General features: G+C 39.1%; 3 protein-coding genes across 7 annotated transcripts in view; 1 reads left to right on the forward strand and 2 right to left on the reverse strand.

The window, feature by feature from the left end:
* PARG (poly(ADP-ribose) glycohydrolase) overlaps positions 1-14,074 on the reverse strand; it is a 168,638-nt gene extending 154,564 nt beyond the window's left edge. Inside the window, exon 1 of the mRNA XM_021710972.1 lies at positions 14,044-14,074. The gene's annotated coding sequence lies outside the window, so the exon portion shown is untranslated. The remainder of the gene's footprint in view (positions 1-14,043) is intronic.
* LOC103257516 (mitochondrial import inner membrane translocase subunit Tim23) overlaps positions 1-18,165 on the forward strand; it is a 28,308-nt gene extending 10,143 nt beyond the window's left edge. The window contains exons 5-8 of one of the 3 annotated variants that reach the window (XM_021710981.1): positions 1,661-1,719; positions 5,125-5,229; positions 7,420-7,425; positions 17,632-17,757. In XM_021710981.1, coding sequence (XP_021566656.1) covers positions 1,661-1,719; positions 5,125-5,229; positions 7,420-7,421 — 166 coding nt within the window. In that variant the 3' untranslated portion in view covers positions 7,422-7,425; positions 17,632-17,757. Of the gene's footprint in view, positions 1-1,660; positions 1,720-5,124; positions 5,236-7,419; positions 7,426-17,631 lie in introns of all 3 variants that reach the window. The other 2 variants (XM_008055216.1, XM_021710980.1) reach the window with 2 other exon arrangements.
* A 917-nt stretch (positions 18,166-19,082) lies between these two features.
* Positions 19,083-26,630, reverse strand: part of NCOA4 (nuclear receptor coactivator 4) — a 28,913-nt gene continuing 21,365 nt past the window's right edge. For 2 of the 3 annotated variants that reach the window (XM_008055218.1, XM_021710977.1), the window contains exons 8-10: positions 24,634-25,635; positions 23,630-23,770; positions 19,083-20,623 (exon numbers count right to left, since the gene is read on the reverse strand). In XM_008055218.1, the coding sequence (XP_008053409.1) occupies positions 20,618-20,623; positions 23,630-23,770; positions 24,634-25,635 (1,149 nt within the window). In that variant the 3' untranslated portion in view covers positions 19,083-20,617. The remainder of the gene's footprint in view (positions 20,624-23,629; positions 23,771-24,633; positions 25,636-26,630) is intronic. The other variant, XM_021710979.1, reaches the window with a different exon arrangement.

The following is a 26,630-nucleotide window of genomic DNA, read 5'->3' on the forward strand; positions in this document are numbered from 1 at the left end:
CAGCATGTAAGAGTGATGGCAAGAACTGCTGTCACTTACTTGAACTTTTTACTGACTTCACTCCATTTCTGAAATGGAGAGCTGCAGAACTTTTAAATAATAATTTTAGAATTCAGAGTTAGTTCCAAAGAATAAGACAGTCTTCTCTCAGGGACTTGAAGCTGGCAGAGAAGGGAAACTACAATTTAAAAAATTGGAAAGTGTAATAAATGTATGTTTTCACCCTGATTATGAAATAAACATGACTGATATCTTTTGATATTCTCTACACACTACCTTCAGTTTTGCACACGTTTATGTTTCGTGTAAGTAGAATTATGAGAATGTATTCTTCAATGACTCACAATTTTGTTTTAGAACATTTTATATTCCATCTTCTTTACATATTGTTCAGCCAGCAGATGGCAGCAGGTGTGCCAGAATTAAACCATGGGAAACTGGAAGGCCTGTTAAGTTTTTTTATATTCCTATTACTATGTGACTCTTTGTTCTTGCTTTACCAGCCTAAATCCTTCAGTATTTTTATTATTTGTCCCTTGCCTCAATAATTTTTTTTTTAACTTTTTATATTATGGGAAATTTTGAATATATGCAGAAGTAGACAAACTATGTGGTATAATGAATACCTGTGGACCATAACCCTTCTTCAGCAACCATAAGCTATGGCCGGTTATGTTTCATCTCTTCCTCTCCCATCTTGAGACAAATCCTCAACACCATATTAAATATGAATTTGGAAGTAGATCTCCTAGAATAGACAACCTGCTTCATTTCTTAAAATAATAATAGTTATTAAAAGCTTATTACAAATGAAAAAACAATACTGAACTTAAAATGTTGGTAAATATATAACTAAAAACAGTATACTTCTCTTTGTAAACATTACTGATGTTTTTAAGCAACCTTTTAGAAATAAATTTTTGTTACTATACAGCATTAATTAAATGAGTTCTTTAGTTAATTAAACTCAATGAGTTTCTTTACTCTTTGTTATTGTACTTCTGTAATTTCCAGCAGTAGTCAGCTGTCCGGACAAAACTATTCCTGTGATGGTGTTACACTGCTGGAAGAGAAATGTCTTGTCTTCTTCGTCCAGTTACCTCCGTCACTGTTCTGGTGGCGTCTGGCACTGGTACAAGGCAGAACTGTGCTTCCTTGAGAGAGTGCTGAGCATTCACTTTGGCTGCTTAGTTCTAGTCTGGGAGCAGACACAGAGTGCTTTCTTCGTGTGCTATAGTTAGGTGGCTGACTCCTTCTCTTTAATTCTACTTTATATTCTGTACTTTGATATTCTTTCCTTTGATTCTCTTTAATATTTTAAGTATATATTCCCCTCCCTAAAAAGAACCTTTTAGAAGCCAATTTGTCATAGTTACAGTGGCATTTTTTACAAGGTCAGTTTCTGTTAACCTCTTTATAGAATACATTCCAGGCTGTCATCCAAAGCCTTATACATATAATATGTATTTAATAATTTTCTGCATTTAGCAGTGAGAACTTTCCTTAGTTTTTGCCCAAAATCTTGAAAATATTAACCTTTCATTTATAAACCTTAGGGCTTGGGTCTAGGCATTTTAAGTAGCTACTATTATTGTTTTTTAAGATCACTAGAGAAATAATGATAGTAAATTCAAATTCTTTCTCTTTCTACCCCTGGTAGGATTCTGAATCTGGTGACTAGGCAAGGGGCACTTTGGGCAAATACTCTAGGTTCTCTGGGTAAGTAGAGATCTTGTTTGATAATAAATTGTTAACATGAAGAAAGAATGTACAAGCATCATGAACAATTTGATTGACCAAAATTCTGGTCCTGGGATATGAAACAATTAGGTTTGAATCCATTCTGGTGAGTAATGTAGATACCACTTAGGGAAAGACCATGAGCAACATGACAAAATAACCCCGGGTAGTAATTTCATTCTGAATACTATTTCTGAATGTTTTAAATCTTGTTAAACACTGCGTGCTCTCCTATCCAAGCACAGTACTAGATAAAAACACTAAATGAAGTCCAGATAATTTAGGTCCAAAGCAAAAAGCTTTGTATAATAGGCAAAGTTCAATGTTCTATAGTGAGACGTGATGGATTAATCGACTCTAGTCCTCTTGCTGTGTTAATAGCCTGTTCAGAAGTCTGTTTACCTATCAGATTTTGAGGACCTAATGGGCAGAGTCGGAATAGAATAGGTCCTTTGTAGATAATGAAAACATTTGCAGTTCTAGGCAAGGGGTAATTTAGTAGTGCTTAGTCTGAATCAAGTGCTTTCATAACCATACTGTTTATGAGTAAGTGGCTTTTTTGATTACTGATGACTTATTATAGATCTCCTATGGTACTTATGCCCTAATAGCCAAGGTTTTCATAATTTATGAACTTAGTTGAAAGTCTGAAAAATCTCAGTTTAAATTGTCTCAGATTAAGTAAGGAAAAATGTAGACAGCTCATTGAAAAGATAGGTAAAGCCTCTGTTGTGATAGGGTTTGATCCCAGCCTTGTCATGGTACTTGGAAGCAGTACATTTTCACCCCATAAAGTCAGATTCACAGTTTGGATCCTGACAGATGACTACTTCCATGTGTTGTTTGTTCCTGCATTCTTCCCTTCCTTCTATATAGTCATCCTCCTCTGTTCCTTTTTAATTGCTTGTGTACCTAGAACAATCAGCTGTCTTATCTGCTTGGGACTTTCTTGGAAAGTCCCACTTCCAAGAAACCCCTCAGTCCTGGACAGGCTGATCAGATGACTGATCATCTTGTCTGTTCCCATTGTCATATGATGATGCATCACAGTGTTCTGCTCATGATCAGTTTTAGTTAAATAAATTGAACAGGAAGATGAGCTTTCATAGAACTATAAATATATCACAACAGAGGAGATGTAAGGCTGAGCTTGGTGTATTGCTGGTACCAGGATCGAATGTAGCTATAATGTAGCTATGGGAAAGAGTAAGATAAGAATCTTTGAAGGCATAGAAGAAGGGTAGGAAGATCTTCTAAAACTAATGGTGCTAGTGTTACAGTTTTACATGTATTGAGATTCAAACCTCACATTTTTAAAAATCGTATATTTTTCTCTTACAAGAAATACGTGTGTGTGTGTTTAACGCAAAGTAAATCTATTATGTATATATACAAGTGAAAATGTAAAATATTCTTCCTGGAACTCCCCAGCGGTGCTTTCTGGAAATAACCATCTACTGTTGACCTTTCTTCTGGATTCCAAACATTTCTTTGCATAGCCTGTCAATCATGTATTCATGTGGCACATTTCCTGCTTTACATTTTAATGAACATAATTCTTCCTGGTTTTTGTTTTAAGTGACTATAATATTCTGTTATATTGAAAGCACCTTTTTGGATCAGTACAGATGACACAAATGCTCTTGATGGGCATTTTATTCGTTGCCAGGTTTTTGCTATTTGAAACAGTGTTGTACTGAATCCATGTATATTTTTGGATGTTTATTTAAATATAATGCCATACTGACTTGTTCTGTTGAAAAAATAATTTTTCTTCTGCTCTCATACTACTACAACAGTCAACACAAGATGTTTCTGTAGCCATGTGTGGGAGTATTTCCCCACATACCAAGTAATCAGTTTTACCGTGGGTACCAGCTGGTTGTCCTCCCACTTCAGTTTTGACAATCTGCCTGGATATAGCGTCAGAGCACACAGGTTGCAGACTCAGTCCCACAAAACTGAGACCCATTTCCGATGCTGTTCACAAACCCCAGGTTATTCTGCCTGTGCTGCTGAGCAACCACATATAAACAAGCTTCCCACAACTCCTCAAGTTCGATTTCTAGATCAGCTCACAGAACTCAGGGAAACATACTTATGTTCTCCAATTTATTATAAGGGATTTAAAAAAATTTTTTTTTTTGAGTCGGTCTTACTCTGTCACCCAGGCTGGAGTGCAGTGGCATAATCACAACTCACGTCAGCCTCAAACTCCTGGGCTAGAGTGATCTTCCAGCGTCAGCCTTCCATATAGCTGGGATTACAAGTATCAACCACTGTGCCCAGCCTAAGGGATATTTTTAAAGGATACAAATAAACAGCCTGATGAAGGAATACAGAAATACATAGGCCAAGGACTGGATGGATCCTAAGCATGGGAACTTTCATTTCCCTGGAGTTGGGGGTGCACCACCCTCTTAGCATGTGGATGTATTTTTATTCACACTATCCTCTTTTATGTAGAGACTTGATTGGATAGGCATGATTGAAGCATGGACAACCCTATAGAAATCTGATGGAACAGAAAGGGTATGATCTAATACTAATAGATGAAGTGGAGAAAACCCAGCAAGGCCTTTCTGTCTAGATTCTTCTTGGCCTTTCTGAATAGCATTTCTTCCTCATGGGGATGGAGACAGGACTCCTTCTGAAATGGGTGTACTGTGGACTATGGTCAGATGAGGTAGGTCAGAATTTATTTACAGCCAGCTCCAATACAGAAAGATGGGGAAAGATTCATGTCCTGCTTTGGAGAGAAATAAGGAGCAGGTGAAAGGAGGGCAGGGAGAGTTAGAACTTTTGTTCCTAAAGCCTGATTCTGAGGTGTGAAGTACTCCAACATTATAACAGAAGACTTTTACCATTATTGCTCTTAAGCTGTTCCAAAGCTGCTTCAGGAACCAAAGACAAAAGGACAGATAGTTAAAAAATGGTATGCTTAGGGCCGGGTGCGGTGGCTCAAGCCTGTAATCCCAGCACTTTGGGAGGCCGAGGCAAGAGAATTGCCTGGCAACAAGACCAGCCTGGGCAACTTGGTGAGACCTTATCTGTACAATACATCAAAAAATAAACTGGCCATGGTAGTACACGCCTGTAGTTCCAGCTATTTGGAAGGCTGAGGCAGAAGGATTACCTGAGCCCATCAGTTCGAGGCTGCAGTGGCTGTGATCATGCCACTGCACTCTAGTCTGGGCAACAGTGTGAGACCCTGACTAAAAAAAATTTTTTTTTTAATGGTAAACTTATTTTAGCCACTTAGGAAATAGCAAGGTCTATAAGAGTTACAAACCAGGAACTATGGATAAAAACTAAGATTTGTATATCATAATGCCACACTTAATCAGTGTTTTTTGTCACTGAGCACTTCCATTTCCCCTTTAGCTCTGCTCTATAGTGCATTTGGTGTTATCATTGAGAAAGCAAGAGGTGCAGAAGATGACCTCAACACAGTAGCAGCTGGAACCATGACGGGCATGTTGTACAAATGTACAGGTAATTACTATTGAATGGAGAGCAATCTCTTAATAAACTTGAGATATGCTTTTTTAAATTATGATTTCATGGAAACTCTACTTGTTTTTGCAATATTATCTAGTATTTTAACTTTGTTGTTATTTTGCTTTTAGTTTTTTAGTTGTAAAGTACAAACAAGATATAACCATCATAACCATTTTTAAGTGTGCAGTTCAGTAGTGTTAACTATATTCACATTGTGTAACCAGTCTCTGGAACTTTTGGATCTTGCAAGACTGATATTCTGTATACCCATTAAGCATCTCATCGTTTTTCCCTGCCCCTAGCTCCTGGCATTGTCATACTTTCTGTGGAATCATACGGTGTTTTTCTTTATGACTGACTCGTTTTACTTAGCATAATGTCCCAAGGTTTATCCTTATTGTATCATGTGACAGGATTTCCTTTTTAAAGCTAAATAATATTCCACTGTATGTATGTATATCTCATTTTGCTTATCCATCCTTCTGGGATAAGGGTTGCATGGGCTATTGTGAATAATGCTACTGTATATGTGGGTGTGCAAATATTTCTTCAAGATCTTTCTTTTTTTGTGGGTTTTTTTTGGGGGGGGGGTTGTTTTTTTCTTGATACAAGGTCTCGCTTTGTTGCCCAGACTGGAGTGCAGTGGTGTGATCACAGCTATGGCTCACTGCAGCCTTGACTTCTGGGTTTAGGCATTCCTTCCATCTCAGCCTCCTGAGTGTGCCACCACACCTGGCTAAATTTTTTTTTTTGGTGGAGATGAGTTCTCGCTATGTTGCCTAGGCTGATCTCAAACTCCTGAGCTTAAGCACTGTTCACATCTCGACCTCCCAAAGTGCTGATATTACAGGTGTGAGCCACCATGCTGGCCAAATCTTTCTTTCAATTATTCTGGATATATGCCCAGAAATGAGTTTATGGGATCACCTGGTTTGTAGTGGCTTTTTGTTTTGTTTTGATTTTTTTCATTAAAAAAGATACTATTCTGTACTTTTCGCTCATTTTCTTTATCTTGGACAAGCTAAGCAATATAATATTCACAATTGCTGGCTTTGTTTTAAACAATAATCTGTCCTGTGAAATCAGCATGTTTAACTTATCACAAGACACATGCAAGGCCAAAGCACAAGAATGACTTCCCTGTAAGTCAGTTTAGAGCATGTTATTCCTGTGATAATCTTACTCTATTTGAGAGTAAGTACATTGTGTTGTTATCAAAGACTGGATAAATTCTCTTATGAAATAAGTTTTTACTAGCTTAGAAACAAACATCCAAATAGTGACCAATTGAATTGTTTTATTATGTTGGTACAGCTCTGGTTATTTTTCCTAATTTTTATTTTATCCAAATAATCTATGTACGTAGCTTGTAAAGTCAAGCTTATTATCTTTTTTTAAATCTGAAAGATTTGAGTGATGCACAACAGTGTGCTGTACTCACCATCCTCACCCTAATTCCGTTCCCAAAGGCAACAACTTTAATTCTTTGTTCTTTATCTTCATGTTTCTAAATAACATAATTAACTTACATTTCCTTGATATTTCAGTCTTCCTTGATATTTCTGTTAGGAAAACTGTGATAAGTCCTGTAAGAATTGTACAAAATGTGCTTATAGGAGAAAGGAAGTCACGTGATACAGGTCATCTCATTTACCAGTCCCTGAAGGGAGTAGACTGGTACTCCATTGTTTTGGGGGGGGAGGGGGATAGTTTTTTCTGGGAGGGAGAGATTTAAAAAAATTTTTTTTTTTTTTTTTTTTTTTTTTGAGTTGGAGTCTCACTCTGTCGCCCAGACTGGAGTGCAGTGGCCACTCCCGGCCACCGCAGCCTCCACCTGCTGGGCTCCGGCGATCCTTCCGCCTCAGCCTTCCGAGTAGCCAGAATTACAGGCATGTGCTACCATGCCCAGCTGAGTTTTTGATTTATTGTAGAGATGAGGTATCGCTGCCCAGGCGGGTCTTGAACCCACGGGCTCAGGCAGTCCACTCACCTCAGCCTCCCAAAGGCGCGGGTTTACAGGCTGAGCCACCGAGCCTGGCTTGATTTAAAAATTTTTTAATGACTGAAACAAAAAAAAAAATTCTAAAACCGCAGCTTCTGGAACAACCTCTTGTTTTTGCCCATCTTGTACCTCTCTTCAAACTTGACCTTGGCTTCCCGTCAGGCCTTGCTTTTAAGAGCAGGGTCTCCGAAGACATCCTTGTTGACAGCGGTTTTGTCCAAGGAGATATCCAGAGTACCTTGTAGGCATGAGGTGATTGTAGTTATAAACTTTCCCAAAATATTTGATCTTTGCTTTGACCTCTTGGCAGTCTTCTTCTTACCCATCACAGCTGACACTTTGTGGAGATAGTGGCCAAGTCCAGCCACAGGGTCATGGCTCTGGGGGCAGTCTGAGGTGCCATCAATGTTCTTCACGATTATGCTTTGCATCTGGAATAACGTCCGGCCAGGACCAGTACCACCTTCCCGGGCTCCATTTCAATGGCAACCACCCAAGCCTCTCTATTGTTTTATAGACAGACAAATTCAAGACAAGTTGAGCTAATTCCACTTGGTAACACAGCTGTTTCATAGCCTAGGGCTAATCAAACCCTAGATTGACTCGAAGCCCTTTGTCTTTTTCACCCTTGTTTTTACCACGTTGCTCCAACAGAGAGATCAGGGAAATTTCTAGAAAAGGGAAATGGGTAGTAACAATTGAGCCACATCGTAAGTATGGATTGAGTTTCAAATGTATCTGTTTGGTCATATGATATATGTAAGGGAGGTGTGAGAAAAAAAGTCTGGAAAGATATTTCAGGCTTAGAACATGGAAGTTAGGTTGGAGGTTTAAATTAGGTTGAAAGGCAGCTTGTCATCATCGAAGGTTTTTGGGTGGGGGTATTAGAATCTTCCTTGAGGAAGATTAAGCTAGAAATAGTGGATAGATTAGGTAGATCAGAGGTAGCCTAAAGTCAAAGTGGTAAGGAAAAATATTACAGAAGTTCAGGGTTTGGGATAGTGTTTCAACTCTGATGATAGGTGGTGGGCTTCACAACAGGTGAATTGAGGAGATGGTGAGGGAAAGGCAGAAATCAAAGGAATTGAGTCACTTGAAGGCTGTTTTCTGCTTCACTTTTTTCCTTCTTTGTTTTATGTTGTGGAAGCAATATATAGCAGTAATGTGACTTTGAATAGCATAGCAGCCAGCTGTCCTGGGCTTCCACACCACTGCCCCAGCCATCCGTTACTTACAGTCTCTTCCAGACAAGACAAAACTCACTAAAAGGTCTCTGTTGTTTTTAGAGTTGGAATCTTGTTCTGTTGCCCAGGACAAAGTACAGTGGTACAATCATGGCTCACTGCAGCATTGAACTCCTGGGCTCAAGCAAACCTTCTGTCTCAGATTTTTAAAAAATTTTTGAAGAGACTGGCTCTCACTAGGCTGTTCAGGCTGGTCTTGAACTCCTGTCCTTAAGCAAACCTTCCACCTTCACCGCCCAAAGTGCTAGAATTACAGGCATGGGCCACTGTACTTGGCTCTCAGTTGCTTTTAATTTCTAGTAGGACTGTGTCCTCTTAGGACTGTTTTTTTTTTTTTTTTGCCAATGATTCTTAGTTGTTTGGGTGACTGCTTTTCTGTGGGTGGTGGGGATTGCCCTAGTTCTCTGAGGATTTTGTGAAAGTTTTAAAGGATTTATAAACCCTGAGCTAACATCTCCTGGTATAGATTCTACTCAGGAGAAGGATGAAAATTAACTCTTTGGAAGTTTTTATAAACACTTGGAGGCTTATGATTAAATTAAAGTGATGATATTTAGAAGGTGACAGTCTAGGTAAGCCAGATTCATGACAGTGGTCTGTTAAACTGTCTTCTCTATGATTTGCTCCCTTGCCATTTTGATGACTTCAGATTCTACTACTCTTCCCATTGCCTTTTTTTTTTTTTTGAGTTGGAGTCTCACTCTGTCGCCCAGACTGGAGTACAGTGGCCGCCCCCGGCCACTGCACCTTCGACCTGCTGGGCTCCGGCGATCCTTCCGCTCAGCCTTCCAAGTAGCTGGAACTACAGGCGCGCACTACCACGCCCGGCTCATTTTTTATTTTATTGTAGAGATGAGGTCTCGCCAAGTTGCCCAGGCGGGTCTCGAACCCACGGGCTCAGGCAATCCACTCACCTCAGCCTCCCGAAGCACGGGATTACAGGTTTCCCATTGCCTTTTAACTCCTACTTCAGGGCCTCAGTTCTTGCTGTAATGGTTTCCTAGAATGATCCTTCCAAATACTACCTCACATGCTGCATCATCTTGTCCATCATTGTTCAGATACCACCTTTTCCTTTAGGCGTCTCTTAAACACCATAGTACATACAGTTTTACACATATGCTTTAGTTACAGGATAAATAGCTGAAAGTTAGATTACTTGAGCAAAGGATCTACATTTTTAAAATGTGAATTAATAATGCCAAATTGGCCTTCCAAGTACTTGCTTACCTTTGTGCGTATTGTCATCTCTTATCACTTTTTAAAAGCCATTTGCTAAAAAAAAATAAATGTTTTACTTTGCTTTTCCCTAGTTGCTTATGAGATTAACTCTTAATTGTTTAGTGATTTTTTTTGGTATTTTTTCCCTAATTGCTTTATTATATACCCTTTCTCCATTTTTTATTGGATTATTGGTTTAACTGATTTGTTGAAACATACATTACAGCAGTTAGCCCTTTGCCTATTAATATATTTTACATGAATTTTTATTTACTAGAAAAGTGTTGATGCCAGTAATAGAAATAAAGAAGTCAAAACGTAATTCTGAAGACCTGGCATTCAGTTTCTACATTGATAAATAGAAGCTTTTGACAGCAACTCTGATACTGATTGCCTCATTTCAAGATTGGATTTCTATATCCTTTTACTTTGCTTTTATAAGCTAGCTTTCTTTTAGAAGACATCGTGTTTTAGGGAGAGAGGAATCACCCATATCTTTTGGTTTCTGAGGACTTGTTTCCTGAAAATGTGTGACCAGGCTACTCTAAGATTCCTAACCTTACTGGTGATAACAAAACTCTAGCAGTAGAGTACTAGTCATAATTGAATAGATTCTCATATGCTATACAGGGAATCTAATGACATTTTACACTTTCTGAAAAATTATACTTATTTCATTTAGGAAGCATTACACCTGAATTAAAATCATTAGAATTCTTCCTTTAGCCTCTCTCTGGTCTGACAGCTACCAATTTTCTCGTATATTTTTCCTCATAATCTTTCTACTAAAATAGCATTGTATCTACTATGTTGAGGCTTTCATCTTTTCTTTAATTTCTGTTTTTAAAGAAGACATTGGGGATTGGAAATATTTTAGGTCAGTAGAAATTAGTCATTCCCTAAATGGTATTACTAGTCCTGCCACAGAAAATTCATGTCTGTGCTCTGTCTTGGGTTTATTTTAAACCAGAAACTAATAAAAGGCATTGATGTTGCCTTTGTTAAAGTGATCTCAGTGTGTTAATTTATTAAGCCAGGAACTGTGAACCTATATTGGAATTCTGGGTCGGCAGATTATTTATCTCCTCTGTACCACAATTGCAGTAGAAATTGAAATATATTTGTCACCTGACATAGAATTAATGCATATTATTTTTTGCTTTTTTTCTTCTGAACCAAGAGCTTTTTCTTCATAATCTATGTTGGAGGTATTCCAGATTGTATTATGTTATTACTGCAAAAAAGTCCTTGACATAGAAAACTAATTAGGATCCCATTTCTTTTGATAATATAAAATGTTCGGTCTTTTCTTTTCCATCTTAAACATATGCAGAATGTACCTCAAAGTGTATGCTAATTTAGTACATTCTTACATTCAAGAATACCCTTAAGGAAATACTGTAGTGGCTTTTACCTCATGTAAGAGTGGTGAGGGCTGAGCTGGAGCTTTCATGCCCATGTGTTGGGCTGGAAGCACCTCCCACCTAGCCACTGTGCATAATTAGTATCTTCCATTTTTTCAAAAGAAGCTGGAATCCCAGATTTTTGTGTGCAGTCTTTTTAAAAATTGATCTTTTTAGACATAGTTTGTCCCAACAGAGGTCTTTCTAGTTGAGTGCCACCCCTCTGCTGCCAATTAAAGTTTTAAATTTATCTGACCATAAAGACTTTCAATGTGAAATTATTAGATTTTTAGAAGGTTTTTCTGTACCAAGTTTTCTTTCATGGGCATAAAAGTTATTTACTGTCTTCTTCTACAGGGAGCTCTGTTTATCTGAGTACATGTGCATGCAATCTATTTTCAATAAAGAAAAATCCTCTTATTAGCTACCTCAGGAAAACTTGACTTTTTTTTTTATTATAAAGATGTGGAGTACAATATACAAACGTTGATTATGCAGGTACCCTTGTTGATGAGAATGCCCCTCCCTCCCCTAGCAGTTTCCCTCAGCTGCCAATCCCACCCCCTTCTTCTGACAGTTTCCCTCTACTGCCAATCCCTTTCTTAAAGTATTATAATTGTTCAAGGTCCACTTATGAGTGAGAACATGTAGTACTGTCCTTTGTTTCTGTGATAGATCACTGAGTATGATCGACTCCAAATCCATCCAGAAAACTTGACTTTTTTAATGCTTTTGAGACTTAACTTTTTTTTCTTTTTTTTGAGTTGGAGTCTCACTAGTCTCTTAAACTGGAGGGCAGTGGCATGCTCCCAGCCACCGCAGCCTCGACCTGCTGGGCTCAGGTGATTCTTCTGCTTCATCCTTCCAAGTAGCTAGAACCACAGGCATGTGCCACCATGCCTGGCTAGTTTTTTGATTTATTGTAGAGATGAGGTCTCGTCAAGTTGCCCATGCTAGTCTCGAACCCGTGAGCTCAGGCAAACCTCTCACCTCAGCCAGCAGAGCCACCACGCCGGCTGAGACTTAACTCTTATGTGTATGAAGTAAAAGTGCTGTCTGATACTGGTTATGGATGAATTACTAAAAAAAGATTAACTCAACTAATCAAGTATCTAATGCATAGTAAAGCAATCCACCAAATAATAGTACTTTTCAGATGCATGAATATAGACTATACTTAGTTAAAGCTAGTTAAAGCAAAAATATTATGAAAAACTTGGGAATATGTCACTCACTATATACAAGGAAGGACCCCCTAAAAAACTAGATTTTTGGGGGGTTTTTTGGCATCAGTGTACCAACTAGCAGTTATGAGAGGCTATATTCGGCTTCAGTGAATTTTTGGGGGAGATTCTTTGAACATGTTTGCCCATTTCATGATGGGTGATTTATGAGCACACCTGCCCACACCATACTGAATGTTCAGCAGTTTTTGACCAAAAACAGCATGACCTCTGTCCCACCCTCCCTATTCACCTGATCTTGCCCTGAGTGACTTTGTTTCCCCAAAGAAAACAAGTCCTCAAGGGGAAAGGTTTTGCCAGCATGGAAGAAGTGAAACAAAAAATGGCAGAAGCACTAAATGGTATCAAAATTGAAGAGTTCAAAAACTATTTTGAGCATGGAAAAAGCATCTCAGTGGGTGTACTGAATCAAATGGAGACAACTTTGAAGGTGACTAAAGCTTAAACATTGAAGAATACACTATTTTTTATAAATAAATTCTAGGTGTTTTGGGGTCCCCTCTTGTATCTAAATACGTTGTACATCTTAATACCGTGATCATCTATAAAACTCTAGGGTATGTCAGGCATAGTGGCTCATGCCTGTAATCCCAGCACTTTGGGAGGCAGAGAACAGAGGATTGCTTGAGCCCTGAAATTCAAGACCAGCCTGGGCAATTTCGCAAAACCTCGTCTCTACTATAAATAAAAAAATTAGCTGGGCATGGTGGCACACACCTATAGTTCCAGCTACTTGGAAGTCTGAGGTGGAAGGATCTCCTGAGCCCAGCAGGTTGTGGCTATGGAGGCCACTATGGAGGCCATGATCGTGTAGCTGCACTCCAGCCTGGGCAACAGAGTAACAATCCAACTCATTTTAAAAAAGTAAAACCTGGGGTGTGATTATTACTTTATAGGATTATGGTGCATGTTAAATGAAACAAGTTGTGTTAAGTGCTTATTGCTGAAAGCATATTTATAAATCAGTGAATACTAATTCCTTTTCTTAGATCAAAATTTGATATTTGATCTCCCCCCAGGCCATTTTGGTTTAGCTCTTTTAAGGCTTTGATTATGCTTTAAGATTGAATGGTGTTTAGCATACCCATGTTCATAACAGCATTACTCAAAATAGCCATAATGTGGAAGCAATCTAGTAGTGACACAGATGAGACTTGACAACATTATGCTGAGTAATATTAGCCATTTACAGAAACAAAGATTTTGTGTGATTCTACTCATATACGGGTCAAGTTCATGGAGAGAAAATATAGACTGGTAGATGAAGAGGGATTAAGGAGTAATTGTCCAATAGATAAAGCTTCAGCTTTGCAGGAAGAAAAGAGTTTTTTGAAGATAGATGGTGGTAGTAGCCCAGCAATGCAAATGTACTTAACACCACTGAAATGTACACTTTAAAATGGTTAACATGGTAAATTTTATGTTACATATATTGTACCACAATTTTATTTTTTTGAGTTGGAGTGCTATTCTGTTGTTTGGGCTAGAGTGCAGTGGCACTCTCACAGCCACCGCAGCCTTGACCTGTTGGGCTTAGATGGTCCTTCCGCATCAGCCTTCCAAGTAGTTGGAACTACAGGCATGCACCACCACACCTGGCTAATATATTTTTTTTTTTTGGTGGAGATGAGGTCTCATCACGTTGTCCGGACTGGTCTCAAACCCTTGGGCTCAGGCAATCCTCTCACCTTGGCCTCCCAAAGTGCTGGGATTCTAGGCCTTGAGTCACAGTGCCCAGAATAAAAGTTAAACAGTCTCCCCAGAGTAGTACTTAGCCATCTCAATGTGTAGATAAGGCTATTCCTCTAAAGCAGAGACCACTAACTCCCACTGGCCAGCTGCCTGTTTATTCACTATCTGAAGGCTAAGATTGTGCTTAACATTTTTTTTAATAGTTATATAAGTGCCTATATAATAGTCTGACCCTCAAAGCCTAAACTGTTTATCTTGCCCTTTTAAAAACAGTTTGCTAGGCTGGGCGCAGTGGCTCATGCCTATAATCCCAGCACTTTGGGAGGCTGAGATGAGAGGATTGTCTGAGCCCACGGGTTCAAAACCAGCCTGGGCAACTTGGTGAGACCTTATCTCTACAATAAATAAAAAAAATTAGCCGGGCATGGTGGTGCATGCCTGTAGTTCCAGCTACTTGGAAGGCTGAGGTCAAAGGATCACCTGAGCCCAGCAGGTCAAGGCTGCGATGGCCGTGAGCGTGCCACTGCACTCCAGCGTGGGTGACAGGATGAGAACTTCAACCCACTCAAAAAAAGAAAGGAGTGTTAATCTATCCATTAGTTTGGCCACTAACCAGCTCTATAGCCCCACAAACAAGGCACTTAAATATTCTGGGCCTCATTTTCCTATGTTTAAAATAGGTAATATCACCCTCTCTCTCTGGAAGAATTATGTAAAGATCCAAAAGATAAAAGGTAAAACTGAAACACAAGTGTGTTTATGTGTGTTTTGCTTTATAGAAATTGACCTTTGGCCTTATTTGGCTACTCTGTTCGAAGCAAGTACATTTGCGTATCAACTTTCTGTGCTTAGTTGGGCAGAGTTGTTTGATTACAGAAAGCCTAAAGTAGAGGCCCTTAAGCTTTTCCACAAATCAACCAGTTGGGAAAACCTGGAATTAATGGAAACAGTTAAAATCCAGATATGGTTATATGATAAAGGCTACCCTTGAGTTAGGATTAGCCATGTGGTAAGTACACTTTTGATGTTTGGTATCTTCTCACTGGAGATAACTTTTTTCTTTCTTGCCTTTATTTATTTATTTATTTTTTTATTTTTTTTTTTTTTTTTTGAGTTGGAGTCTCACTCTGTCGCCCAGACTAGAGTGCAGTGGCCGCTCCCGGCCACCGCAGCCTCCACCTGCTGGGCTCCAGCGATCCTTCCACCTCAGCCTTCCGAGTAGCTGGAATTACAGGTGTGCGCTACCACGCCCGGCTGATTTTTTGATTTATTATAGAGATGAGGTCTTGCCAAGTTGCCCAGGTGGGTCTCGAACCCGCGGGCTTAGGCAATCCACTCACCTCAGCTTCCCAAGGCACGGGATTACAGGCTTAACCACTGAGCCTGGCTTGCTTTCTTGCCTTTAAGAAGTAACTTCACTGATTTGAACTAAGATCATTTTGGTTAGAAAATAGAAAGTTTGGGCAACTCACTTGGGTCCTCTCCTGCTCTGGGAGCTTTTCTGTCCTCTCAATAAATCCTGCTTTCTCATCAAAAAAGAAAATGGAAAGCTTTCTGGCAAATAGATTATTTAAGATGTTACTGGTGTCCCAAAGATCTTTAAAGCCTTATGGATCCTGTTGTATTATGTTACCCGTAGTGCCTGTGCCACAGAGGATTTCTCAGGGAAGCTTGTAATCTGATAGCTGAGTACTAGAGCGAAAGTACTTCCACAAGAACCTAGTAGAAACCATATTAGAATGTGCAAAGTAAAAGGCCAGCTGGAAGCAATGGTTTGCCTCTTTCTAAAGCTATGGGCGGACCTCATAGACCTGTGGATCTGTTATCAGCAAGAAGTCCAGGGGAGTTAGTCTGAAATTCAATGTGTGGAGGGAAGAAATGGTGTCTGCAAAGTTACTATGTTTTTAATTACCTGCCCTCCATCATTTTTCCACTAACAGCTGTGAGGGCATCTTGGCTTGTTGCTTGGTTTTATGTTGATTCAGAATGGAGTTTAATATACTACATTTCTGCAGCGTACTTGAAAGAACCCTTATTACACTCAAAGTTAGGTGTGATAACTGAGCCATAGAGATATTGTTGTGGATGCCTTTAGAGTTTATTTTCCTGTGCCTAATAGTTTATTTTTTCCGCTTTAGGAACTGGTTCTAATTATAGTTCACTTTCAGCTCTACAGCTTTTTATGGACTTACTAGTTAAAGACATGAGGTTGATCCTTATTAAACTGAACAGATTGTTTTTACTTAGCAGATTGAGTGTACGTTATTTTCCATTTTTTATAATTTTTCAACCACATTGAACACAGTTGCAAATTGAACTGCCACGCCTGTGGCAAAGTGATTCAAAGATACAGAGAGATGATGTGAACTTCAAGGTGATACCCATTTACTCTGATTAGTGGGTTTTTTAATGTTTTTGATTCCCCTATCATACATTTGGCAGCTATTTATAGATGATGTCTGCAGTTTCTCTTCGGGTTTGTGTAAGAGAGTTCTGGCACTTCCTAGTAGAAGCTCAAGCAGGTCAGCTATCAGGAGTCTTCAGACTGGAGGGAGTGGCCCTTTAGCCTATCAGCTGAAACCATTTGTAGGACACTCATTGCAGAAACAGTGTTCTAACTCAGCAACAGAATCAACTGGCATGGAGCTAAAGAACCTCAACCACAGCTCTTCACCTTTGTCTCCCTAACACATGACTTGGGACAAATACACTGTAGGTACAAAGTTGGCTACCTGAAATTTATGATCCCTACTTGTTTGTGGAGTTAGAGAACATCACATTTTTTAAAAGCTTCTTTGGGCACCCCCCCCCATTCCTGGGAAGTTTCTTAGCTTGGTTTCTCTTCACCAGATAAAGTTTACAAGACTGACATTTTATAACCACAAGCCCACAATGAGGCATTTTCTATTTTGAGGAATTTATTTGTAGCTTCCTTATTTTTAAATAACAAATTGAAACATTTTTATTCTGCATCTGAAATGAAATGTCTCTTACTACATGAAAAAGTGTTTGTTGTCAAGCAGTAGTAGTTTTCAACTAGTATGGTGATACTAGGCTCTTTATGACTTGTGGGAGATGGACGCATCAGTGCGGGAATGGTGGGGACTTGGGGGTCATTAGTACCTAACTCAAATTCTGACTATAGCCATCTTATCACTACTGCTTCTTGAGTCTTCAAAGTTAATATTTGGAGGACCTGTCCAGAGTCCAAAGATTGTTGGATATCACCTTGTTTTCATTATGGCCTTAAATCCATTGACCATGCTAGTGAAATTCTAAATTATATGACTAACAGGAAATGATTGATCTGGTTGGAATTTCAATAAACTGCTGTGGGAACAAGTTAGAAAGTGAAAAAGTTGTGAATATGAAAAAATATCAAGTCATAAATGTGGTGGTCTTGGGAATTTATCTGCTGGACTGAAGTCTTGGTTTCTTATATCACTTTTAAAATTTATTCTCGTTTGAGATGGAATATTTATTTTAAAATTGTCTCTCTTCACTTTACAGTACTCTTAACTTTGATGCTGGAGCGCTATACTGTATAAGGCTGTTTCATTTCCCTTTTTTCCCTTCTTTCCCAGGTGGTCTTCGAGGGGTAGCACGAGGTGGTCTGACAGGACTAACACTTACCAGCCTCTATGCACTATATAATAACTGGGAGCACATGAAGGGTTCCTTGCTTCAACAGTCACTCTGAAGGCTTTGCCAACCCATGAATGAAGGACACTTCAGTAGTCATCCAGATCAATTTATAAGTCAGTCTGGAGTTATTCTCTCTCTTCTACCTACAATTAGTTTGAAAAATTGGAGATTCTGGTTTGCTGTGATGAAGATGAAGATGGTTGACCCAGGACTGGCATTTCTTCCAGCCATTAGTGAGCTGAAGCCAAAGGTGGCTCACTGAGTGAAGTGGTTTTCTTCTACTTTGGAGAAGATCTTGCATCTCTCTGTTCTCTTTCTTCCCCTCTGAACTGGAAAACCACTTACTCCAAAAATTCAGGTCATGCTTGTTGTCAATACTTTTATCACCAAGTCTGTTCATTTAATGATCTAAAACTGTAATGTTGCACTGTATTCCGAATAAAGGGTAAAAACAGAACCAGTTATCACTCCAATATAAACATAGTAGGTATCTCCATTTAAAAGCATCTGCCTGGACATATAAAGTGGAAGTTACTCTTGGCATTTTTTTCTGCCCCAACTAGGCCAAAACAACATGCTTTCATGTTTGCTGAAATAAAGGGGTCCTTAGCCAGGTGTGGTAGTGCGTGCCTGTAGTTCCAGCTACTTGGAAGGCTAAGCGGAAGGATGGCCGGAGCCCAGCAGGTCAAGGCTGTGGTGGCTGGGAACATGCCACTGCACTCCAGTCTGGGTGACAGAGTGAGACTTGAATTCAGATAAAAAAATGAAGGGATCCTGATGGCTTTCACAGTTAGGGTAAGACTTTTCTCCAACAGAATTGACACCAAACAACCTCAAGGCATTTCAGGTTAACCATTACACCATTAGGGTAAAGTGCTAGAATAATCTGTCCAGCAATCATGCTTAATTCTGTACATATTAACTTACTCCCTACTGGGAATAATTAACAGCTAGATGGTATACAAGGAAATCTTAGGAAAAGTGAAGGAAATAAGGGCAAGTTGTTCAATTTCTGAGTTTGTTTTCTCATTCACAATATGAAGTTAATCATGTATAAATACACTGAAGGTTACGGCTATATGATTAGAGAAAATAAAATAGGATCTTTCTGGTAAGACATCTAGTAAGGGAATCCAGAAGAAAAGCACTGAACTTTAGCTGAAGTCTCATCATTGTTTTTTAAAGCAGACATGAAGAGTTTTCAGAAAAGGCTGAGAATGGAAGTAATAATATGCCTATTCTTGACTGATTTAAGACTCAAAATACATTGTAAATTGGTGAATATGCACTTTATGTTCAAGTTGTTTCTCAGCTATACTCCAACAAAGGTTATCACATTTATATAACAGCACATTTTGTGACAAATAGTTTTACAAATGCAGTTGACAACTTATGGCTATTATGCTTTTAATGGAAGCTGGTACAAAATGCATCAATGCAAAAGAATGTTTTACATACTCATTAACATAGTGATTAATGTAAATTACATTTTGAGAATGTAAAATACAGTGTGTCAGGCCTCAAGAAACTACAAAGTTTGCTGCAACCTAAGATTCTGGAAAGGCTCCTTAAGTAGTGTATACCCACCACCTTTATTATAAGAGTTCTAAATGGTATCTGGGGAGTATTAAAAAATAATACGAGGCTCTTTCAGCTGTGGTTCAGAGAACTCCAGTGAAGCTGTATGGCAATGGCATTGTAGGCCCATGAAATGTCCCCAAAAGTATTTCCAACAAACAGGCAGTTAAGAGGTTTAATAGTTTCAAAGCCTGGAAAACAGCAAAAAGAATTTTAAAACATTAGAGAATTTTAAAACATGAATCCCACTTCTCCTACAGAGACTTTTTAAAGCATGGAAATGAACTTTAAGGATATTGAGAAAACCAATAGTTTTCATAAAGCTTCAATGAACACCTCAAGGCACAAGTGTTGAAAACGGCCTGTTCACTAAAATGTCACTGCATCGTACTTTTGGAGGTACAGGTATGCTGTGCTTGCAGTAAGAGGACAACTTTATTCCTAGTTAAAAGCACCAGGTGTCAAGCTCAGCTTTCATTACACAGGATGCACCAATAATCCCTAGAATAGTGAATGGTTCAAGTACTATACTACATTTTTACCATATCTTCCCTATTTGCACTTAGTTGGCACTGGGGCTCTTTTAAACCCTATGGGTATGTAGAATATTTGGAAAGAAGCTAGAAGTACCCTGAAAGTGGTCTTGAAACAATAGAGAGTCCTTCTAAAAGAACTCACTGGATACTTTAGTAACATTTGGAGAAAGATAAAATTTGCAATAAGTGAATTTCTTTCAAATGAAAAATGTAGAACTGACATGTAGGCTAAAATGTTTGGTAATGTCAGAAATTGCCAAGGTTATTAATACACATTTTGATAGTAACTATATAGGCAAAGTTAGTTATTTGTGCAAAACATATAGTAATGGAACAGGAAACTTATTCAGACCACCAGTTGAAGAAAACCCACAGCAAGAGAAGCATCTAAAGGGTGATTAAAAGTTAGGGAAGTTTACTAGCTTTAGAACACATCAATACACTTTGATTATAGAAATTTCATTTTTAAAACTAGTGTTTTAATGTACTTCTAGTAACAACCCAATCTAAAGAGCCTTGGATGCTTGTGAAAAAGACCTATCCACCAAGATGCTGCATTCCTAGTGTGGGGGTGAATTAATACTTCTTTAAGAAGGAACTGAATCACCTCAGCATCAAAAATAGCCTTTTTCTTTTAAATGATAACTCATAAACTGATGATTTATTTCACTTCACTAGTTCAAAAGTAGGTAGGAAAGGAACTAAACTGACTGGTCAGACCCAGAAACACAATGATTTGGCAAGCCGCAGTCACTCAGCTCGTGGATGTGTGATAATCCTCAGAAAATCTGTTCAACTCTTGTCCATTCCTTCACATCTGTAAAGAGACGCCCACAGAAAAGAAAGTTACTTCACAGGAGAAACAAATTTCACCTTAATGACTCATTTCTCAATACGGGCATACCGCATTATACTGTGTTTTTTACAGATTAAAGGTTTGTGCCACAAATTGCACCCAAAGAACACAGTAAACTTCAATAAATGTGTGTTCTGACTGCTCTACCAACCAGCCTTGCCTCCTGTCTCTACCCTCTCCTCAGGCCTCCCTGTTCCCCGAGACAGAAAAATTGTGAAATTAGGCCAATTAGTAAACCTACAATGGCCTCTTTAAGTGTTCAACTGAAAAAGTCCACATCCTTCACTCTAAATCAAAAGCTAGAAATGACTAAGCACAGTGAGGAAGGCATGTTGAAAGCCAAGACGGGCTGAAAGGCAGACATCTTATACCAAATAGCCAAGTTGTGAGTGCAAAGGAAAAAATTCCTTCAGGAAACTAAAAGTTGCTTACTCCAGTGAACACACCAAAAAGCCATATTTCTGACATGGAGAAAGTTTTAGTAGTATAGGTAGAAGAACAAAGTCAAAACCTAATCCAGAGCAAGGCCCTAAATTCAATTTAATGAAGATAGGTAAGCTGCAGGAAAAAAAATGAAGCTAGCAGTGGTTGGTTCATAAGGCTTAAGGAAAGAAGCCAATTCTATAACTAAAAGTGCCAAGTGAGGCAGCAAATTATCCAAATCTAGTTAAGATCATTTATAAAGGTGGCTACACTAAACAGATTTTCAGTGTAGACAAAACAGCCTTCTACTGGAAAGAGATGCCATTTGGACTTTGGTAGCTAAAGAAAGCCTGGATTCAAAGCTTCAGAGGACAGGCTGATTCTTTTTAGGGTCTAATGCAGCTTGATGACTAAGTTGAAGCCAATGCTCATATAACTATTACAAAAATCCTAGGGCCCTTAAGAATTATGCTGAATCTATCCTACAAGTGACCCTCATGGATCACTTGGAGGAGCTCAAAACTTCAGTCAAAGAAGTAACTGCAGATGTGATAGAAACAGCAAGAGAACTAGAATTAGAGGTAGAGCCCGAAGATAGGACTGAACTGCTGCAATTCCATAAAGAATAGAATGGAATAACAGCACATCTGTCTACAGCATGGTTTACTAAATTTTTTTGTTTTTTGCGTTGGGTTCTCACTGTCACCCAGCATGGAATGCAGTGGCACAGTCATGGCTCACTGCAGCTTCAACCTCTGGCTCAGACAACACTTCTGCCTCAGCCTCCTGAGTAGCTGGAACTACACGCATGTGCCACTACAACTGGCTTTTTTTTTTTTGTAGAGATGAGGTCTTGGTATGTTGCCTAGGCTGGTTTTGAACTTCTGGGCTCAAGTGATCCTCCCACCTCAGCCTCCCAAAGTGCTGGGATTACAGAATTGAGTCACCACACCCAGACATTATACTGAATTAAGCCCACTATTGAGAACTACTGCTCAGAAAAAAAAAATGACTTTAAAAATATTACTGCTCATTGGCAACGCACCTGGGTTATCCAAAACCTCTGATAGACCTATATAAGGAGATTAATGTTTTCATGCCTGCTAACACAAATCCATTCTGCAGCCTATGGATCAAAGAGTAATTTATACATTCAAGTCTTATTTTATTTAAGAAATACATTTTGTAAAGCCTTAGCTACCAAATATTGTGACTCCTCTGATATATCTGGGCAAAGAAAATGGAAAACCTTCCAGGAAGAATTCACCATTCTGGATGCCATTAAGAACATTTGTGATTCATAGAAGGAGGTCAAAATATCAATATTAACAGGTGTTTAAAGAAGCTGATTCCAACTCTCATGGATCACTTGGAGGGGTTTAAGACTTTAGTTGAGGAAGTAATTGCAGATGTGGTAGAAACAGCAAGAGAACTAGAATTAGAGGTGGAGTCCCTGAAATGGGACGGAACTGCTGCAATTTCATAAAGTGTGAACAGATGAGTTGCTCCTTATGAATAAGTAAAAAAAGTGGTTTCTTGAGAAAGAATACTCCTGGTGGAGGTGCTGTGGACACTTGAAATAGCCACAAAGGATTTAGAATATTACATAAACTTAGTTAATAAGGCAGGGTTTGAGAAGACTGACGCCAATTTTGAAAGAAAGTTCTCCTGTGAATAAAATGCTATCAAACAGGATCACATGCTACAAATAAATCGTTTATGAAAAGAAAAGTGAGTCACATACAGCAAACTTCACCGTTGTCTTATTTGAAGAAATTGCCAGCCACCCCAAACTTCAGCAACCACCACCCTAGTCAGTCAGCAACCATCAATATCAAGGCAATACCCTCCACCAGCAAAAATATTACAACTTGCTAGTAGCTATGATGATTGTTAACATTTTTTTAGCAATAAAATATGTTTTAAGGCATTATGTTGTTGCTTTTAGACATAAGGCTATTGTACACTTAACAGACTACAGCATATTATATATATGTAACTTTATATATATGTGACTTTTATATGCAGTAGAAACCAAACATGTGAGTAACCTGCTTTATTAGGATTATTCACTTTATTAGTTACTGAAGATTGGCTTGTCCAGAACCAACAAGACCCACATAAAGTAGAGGAGGTACGCAAAGCCAATAAGCCCTGCACAAGCTTTGCAGAGTGTGTGTGTGTGATGAGAATTGTGAGAAGGAAACTCTGTACAAATAGCTTATTTCCTCTACTGGAACCAGACCTGTATTATCTTCAAGGTATATCCTATAATCTACTAGAATCCACACAGGATCTGAAAATTCCTAACAGTTACATCTTGAAAGTTCACTTTCAGATATGCCTAGATAGTTTATAAAGCAAGTTCAAGTGAAATACATGAGCTTTTTATGAGCTGCCCTTCTCCTAGCCTCACTTGACTAGTATACATACCATTAACAGGAATATGGTTCAATGAGCAAAGTATGGCTTCATATGTAAGACAAGACATTTATTTATAAACAGCTATAATCTGTAATTTTCACACCAGTGGCAAGCACCCACCTGTAGAGGAGTTCGATATAACCACTTCTCTTTATCAACTTTAAGCTGCATACAGGCAAAGAGATCGCAAACTGCAGGAAGGCCATAACGGTCTGGGGGATAGTTATGTTCCTCCTGTAAGGGTGAATTAAGTAATACTTCCTGCAATAAGACAAAAAGAGTGAGTGGCTTCATGACAACTATGAGGCATGCGACCAACTTATCTTCCAAGTAGTGACTATAAAGAATAATTTAATCTGGGCACATCAGCTAATGCCTGTAATCCCAGCACTTTGGGAGGCCAAGGCGGGAGGATTGTTTGAGCCCAGGAGTTTAAGACCAGCCTGGCAACAGAGTGAGACATCTCTAAAAATAAAAAATTAAAATTAAAATTAAATAAATAAGAGTAAGAATAGGCCGGGCACAGTGGTTCAAGCCTGTAATCCCAGCACTTTGGGAGGCCGAGGCGAGAGGATTCCCTGAGACCAGGGGTTCAAGCCCAGCCTGGGCAACTTAGTGAGACCTCATCTCTACAACAAATCAAAAAAATCAGCTGGGTGTGGTGGCTTGTGCCCATAGTTCCAGCTACTTGGAAGGATGAGGCGGAAGGATCGCCTAAGCCCAGCAGGTCAAGGCTGTGGTAGCTGTGAGCATGCCACTGCACTCCAGCCTGGGCAACAGAGTGAGACTCTGACAAACAAACAACAACAAAAAAAGAGTTGGCCATTCTCTCTAATAACCAAGAACAGAGGTGGCAATTATTATTTCCACACCAAATTTTTTTTGTTAAATATTAGCAGTAAAACAGGCTAGGATTTTTCTCTCCTGTAGGAAGGGGCTTAGGGCCTGGAAAATGCACAAAAAATTCAGTTTAAATAATCAAACCCTTCATTCTATTGCTAACATGGCACCAAAATTAATACCTCAGCCAAATTTAACATTGAACATATTTAAGGAGCTGGCCCATTTGTAAGGTTTGGAACTATGAAAGTAAGACTCAGTGCTATTTCAATGTCTGTGTTTACCTGGGCCTTCTTTCGAAGGAGCCATTTGTCTTCTCCAGAGGATAACTGGCCGAGGTTTCCCGTCTTCTTTCCTGGCAAGACCCAGTCAGCAGTGTTAAAGGGACACCAGGAAGTGGTGATGGGGCTTTTAAGCTTTTGTTTGCCAGTTCTGTCCTCAGTACTAGGCACTTCCTTGGAACTTCCTTCTCTGCATGGGGTCCTGATGAGCCACTCTGACAAGGGACTATTCTTTATGACCTGGAAGGAATCAGCAATTCTAGAAGGAGCCATTGCCTTTTGTGCCTTAGCTTGTTCTGTTACTTCTTTTCTGGAAGGACAGAGCCACATATCCAGGGATTCTTTATGTTTCTCGGGCTCAGGTTTGGGTTCCACAGGCATCCCATTTTTATCCTTTCCTTCTTTCTTCAGAAGCCATTTGTACAGAGCTTCCTTCTCACAATTCTCATCACACACACACTCTGCAAAGCTTGTGCAGGGCTCGTTGGCTTTGCACACCTCCTCTACTTTACATGGATCTTGATAGTTCTGGACAAGCCAATCTTCAGTAACCATGTTGGGTGTGGACAATGGTTTCTTGGCCTCCAAGTGGTCATTCAGGCACTTCAGATTGCCCAGATTTTCAATCTCCACACCTTTGGGCTGGTTGCCCTGACAGTTGGTACAGGAGTCGGTCTTGACAAGCCAATCATTCACACTGTAGGACTGGAAGAAGAGCTTAAACTTCTCACGGGTTTCACGGCTGCCATTCTCAGGCTTCTCTAGCTTATGAGATTCCTGGGGAGTCACCAGCCAATCAGATAGGTCCATCTCATCTTGATCAGGAAGCTCTATATCTTCAACCTTTTCCATTTCAATGGAGTTAGAATTGGTAATAGACTGGCTGTTACACTTTTGATAACTTGGTTTTTCAGGAACTTGTTGCTGACTTTTGAGAAGCCAGTTTTCTAAGCCCTTTATGTTGCCCAAGACATTACTGAAGAAACTGCAGGTTCTGGCAGACATCTACACAAGAAGTATACAATATTAGTTTGTTAAAACAATTATGACTGCTTTTAAGATTTAGCCTATATTTTTACTGTCTTGCCCAATGTTTTTAAGTATACAAAACCTAGAGGTAAGGGATTTCTTTTAGATATATATACATTTGCTTTATTTTATGTAGTTTTTAAAACACTGAAAAAGATCAAAGGCAAATTAAGAAAAAAGTGTACCATATCTGATAGAAAAAAGCTAGTTTCTCTGTGTAATATGCCTTTACAAATAAAGAACAAAAATGAGCAGAGGATATGATCAGGCAAGTCATCAAAGAAGCCTAATAAACACAAAAATACTCAACCTCCATACTAATCAAAGAAACTCAAAAGCAAAATTGGTATTTTGTGTGAAATTCAGAGAAAAAAAAAATTTTTTTTTTTTTTTTTTTTGAGTCAGAGTCTCATTCTGTTGCCCAGGCTGGACTGCAGAGGTATACTCATGGTCACTGCAGCCTTGACCTGTTAGGCTCAGATGATCCTTCTGCCTCAGCCTTCCAAGTAGCTATAGGCACATGCCACTATGCCTGGCTAATTTTTTGATTTACTGTAGAGACAAGTTCTCGCCAAGTTGTCCGGGCTGGTCTCAGAACCCTGGGCTCAGGCAATCCTCTCGCCTCCACCACCCAAAGTGCTGGAATTATAGGCGTGAGCCACCATGCCCAGCCGAGAAAAAAACTTTCAAATGACTAACATCATTAGAGAAGTTTAGAGGAAGCAGGTACCTTGAATATTCTGCTGATGGGAATATAAATTGCTACCAACTTCCTGGAAAGGCAAATTAGCAATATGTATCAAAAGTCTTAAAGGGTATGCAGAATTGTAATCTAGGAATGCAATTTCTAGAATTTACTCCTAAGGAACTAATCAAGAATGCACACAACTAGCTCCTGGATGTTTAGGGGAGCTTTGCTTATATCCCCCCAAAAATGAAATTTACGTTATAGCCAATCAATAAAATATTAC

This window comes from Carlito syrichta, unplaced genomic scaffold, assembly GCF_000164805.1.
Source record: "Carlito syrichta isolate Samal-C Ts95f unplaced genomic scaffold, Tarsius_syrichta-2.0.1 Scaffold301780, whole genome shotgun sequence".
In the NCBI taxonomy this organism is placed as follows: domain Eukaryota; kingdom Metazoa; phylum Chordata; class Mammalia; order Primates; family Tarsiidae; genus Carlito; species Carlito syrichta.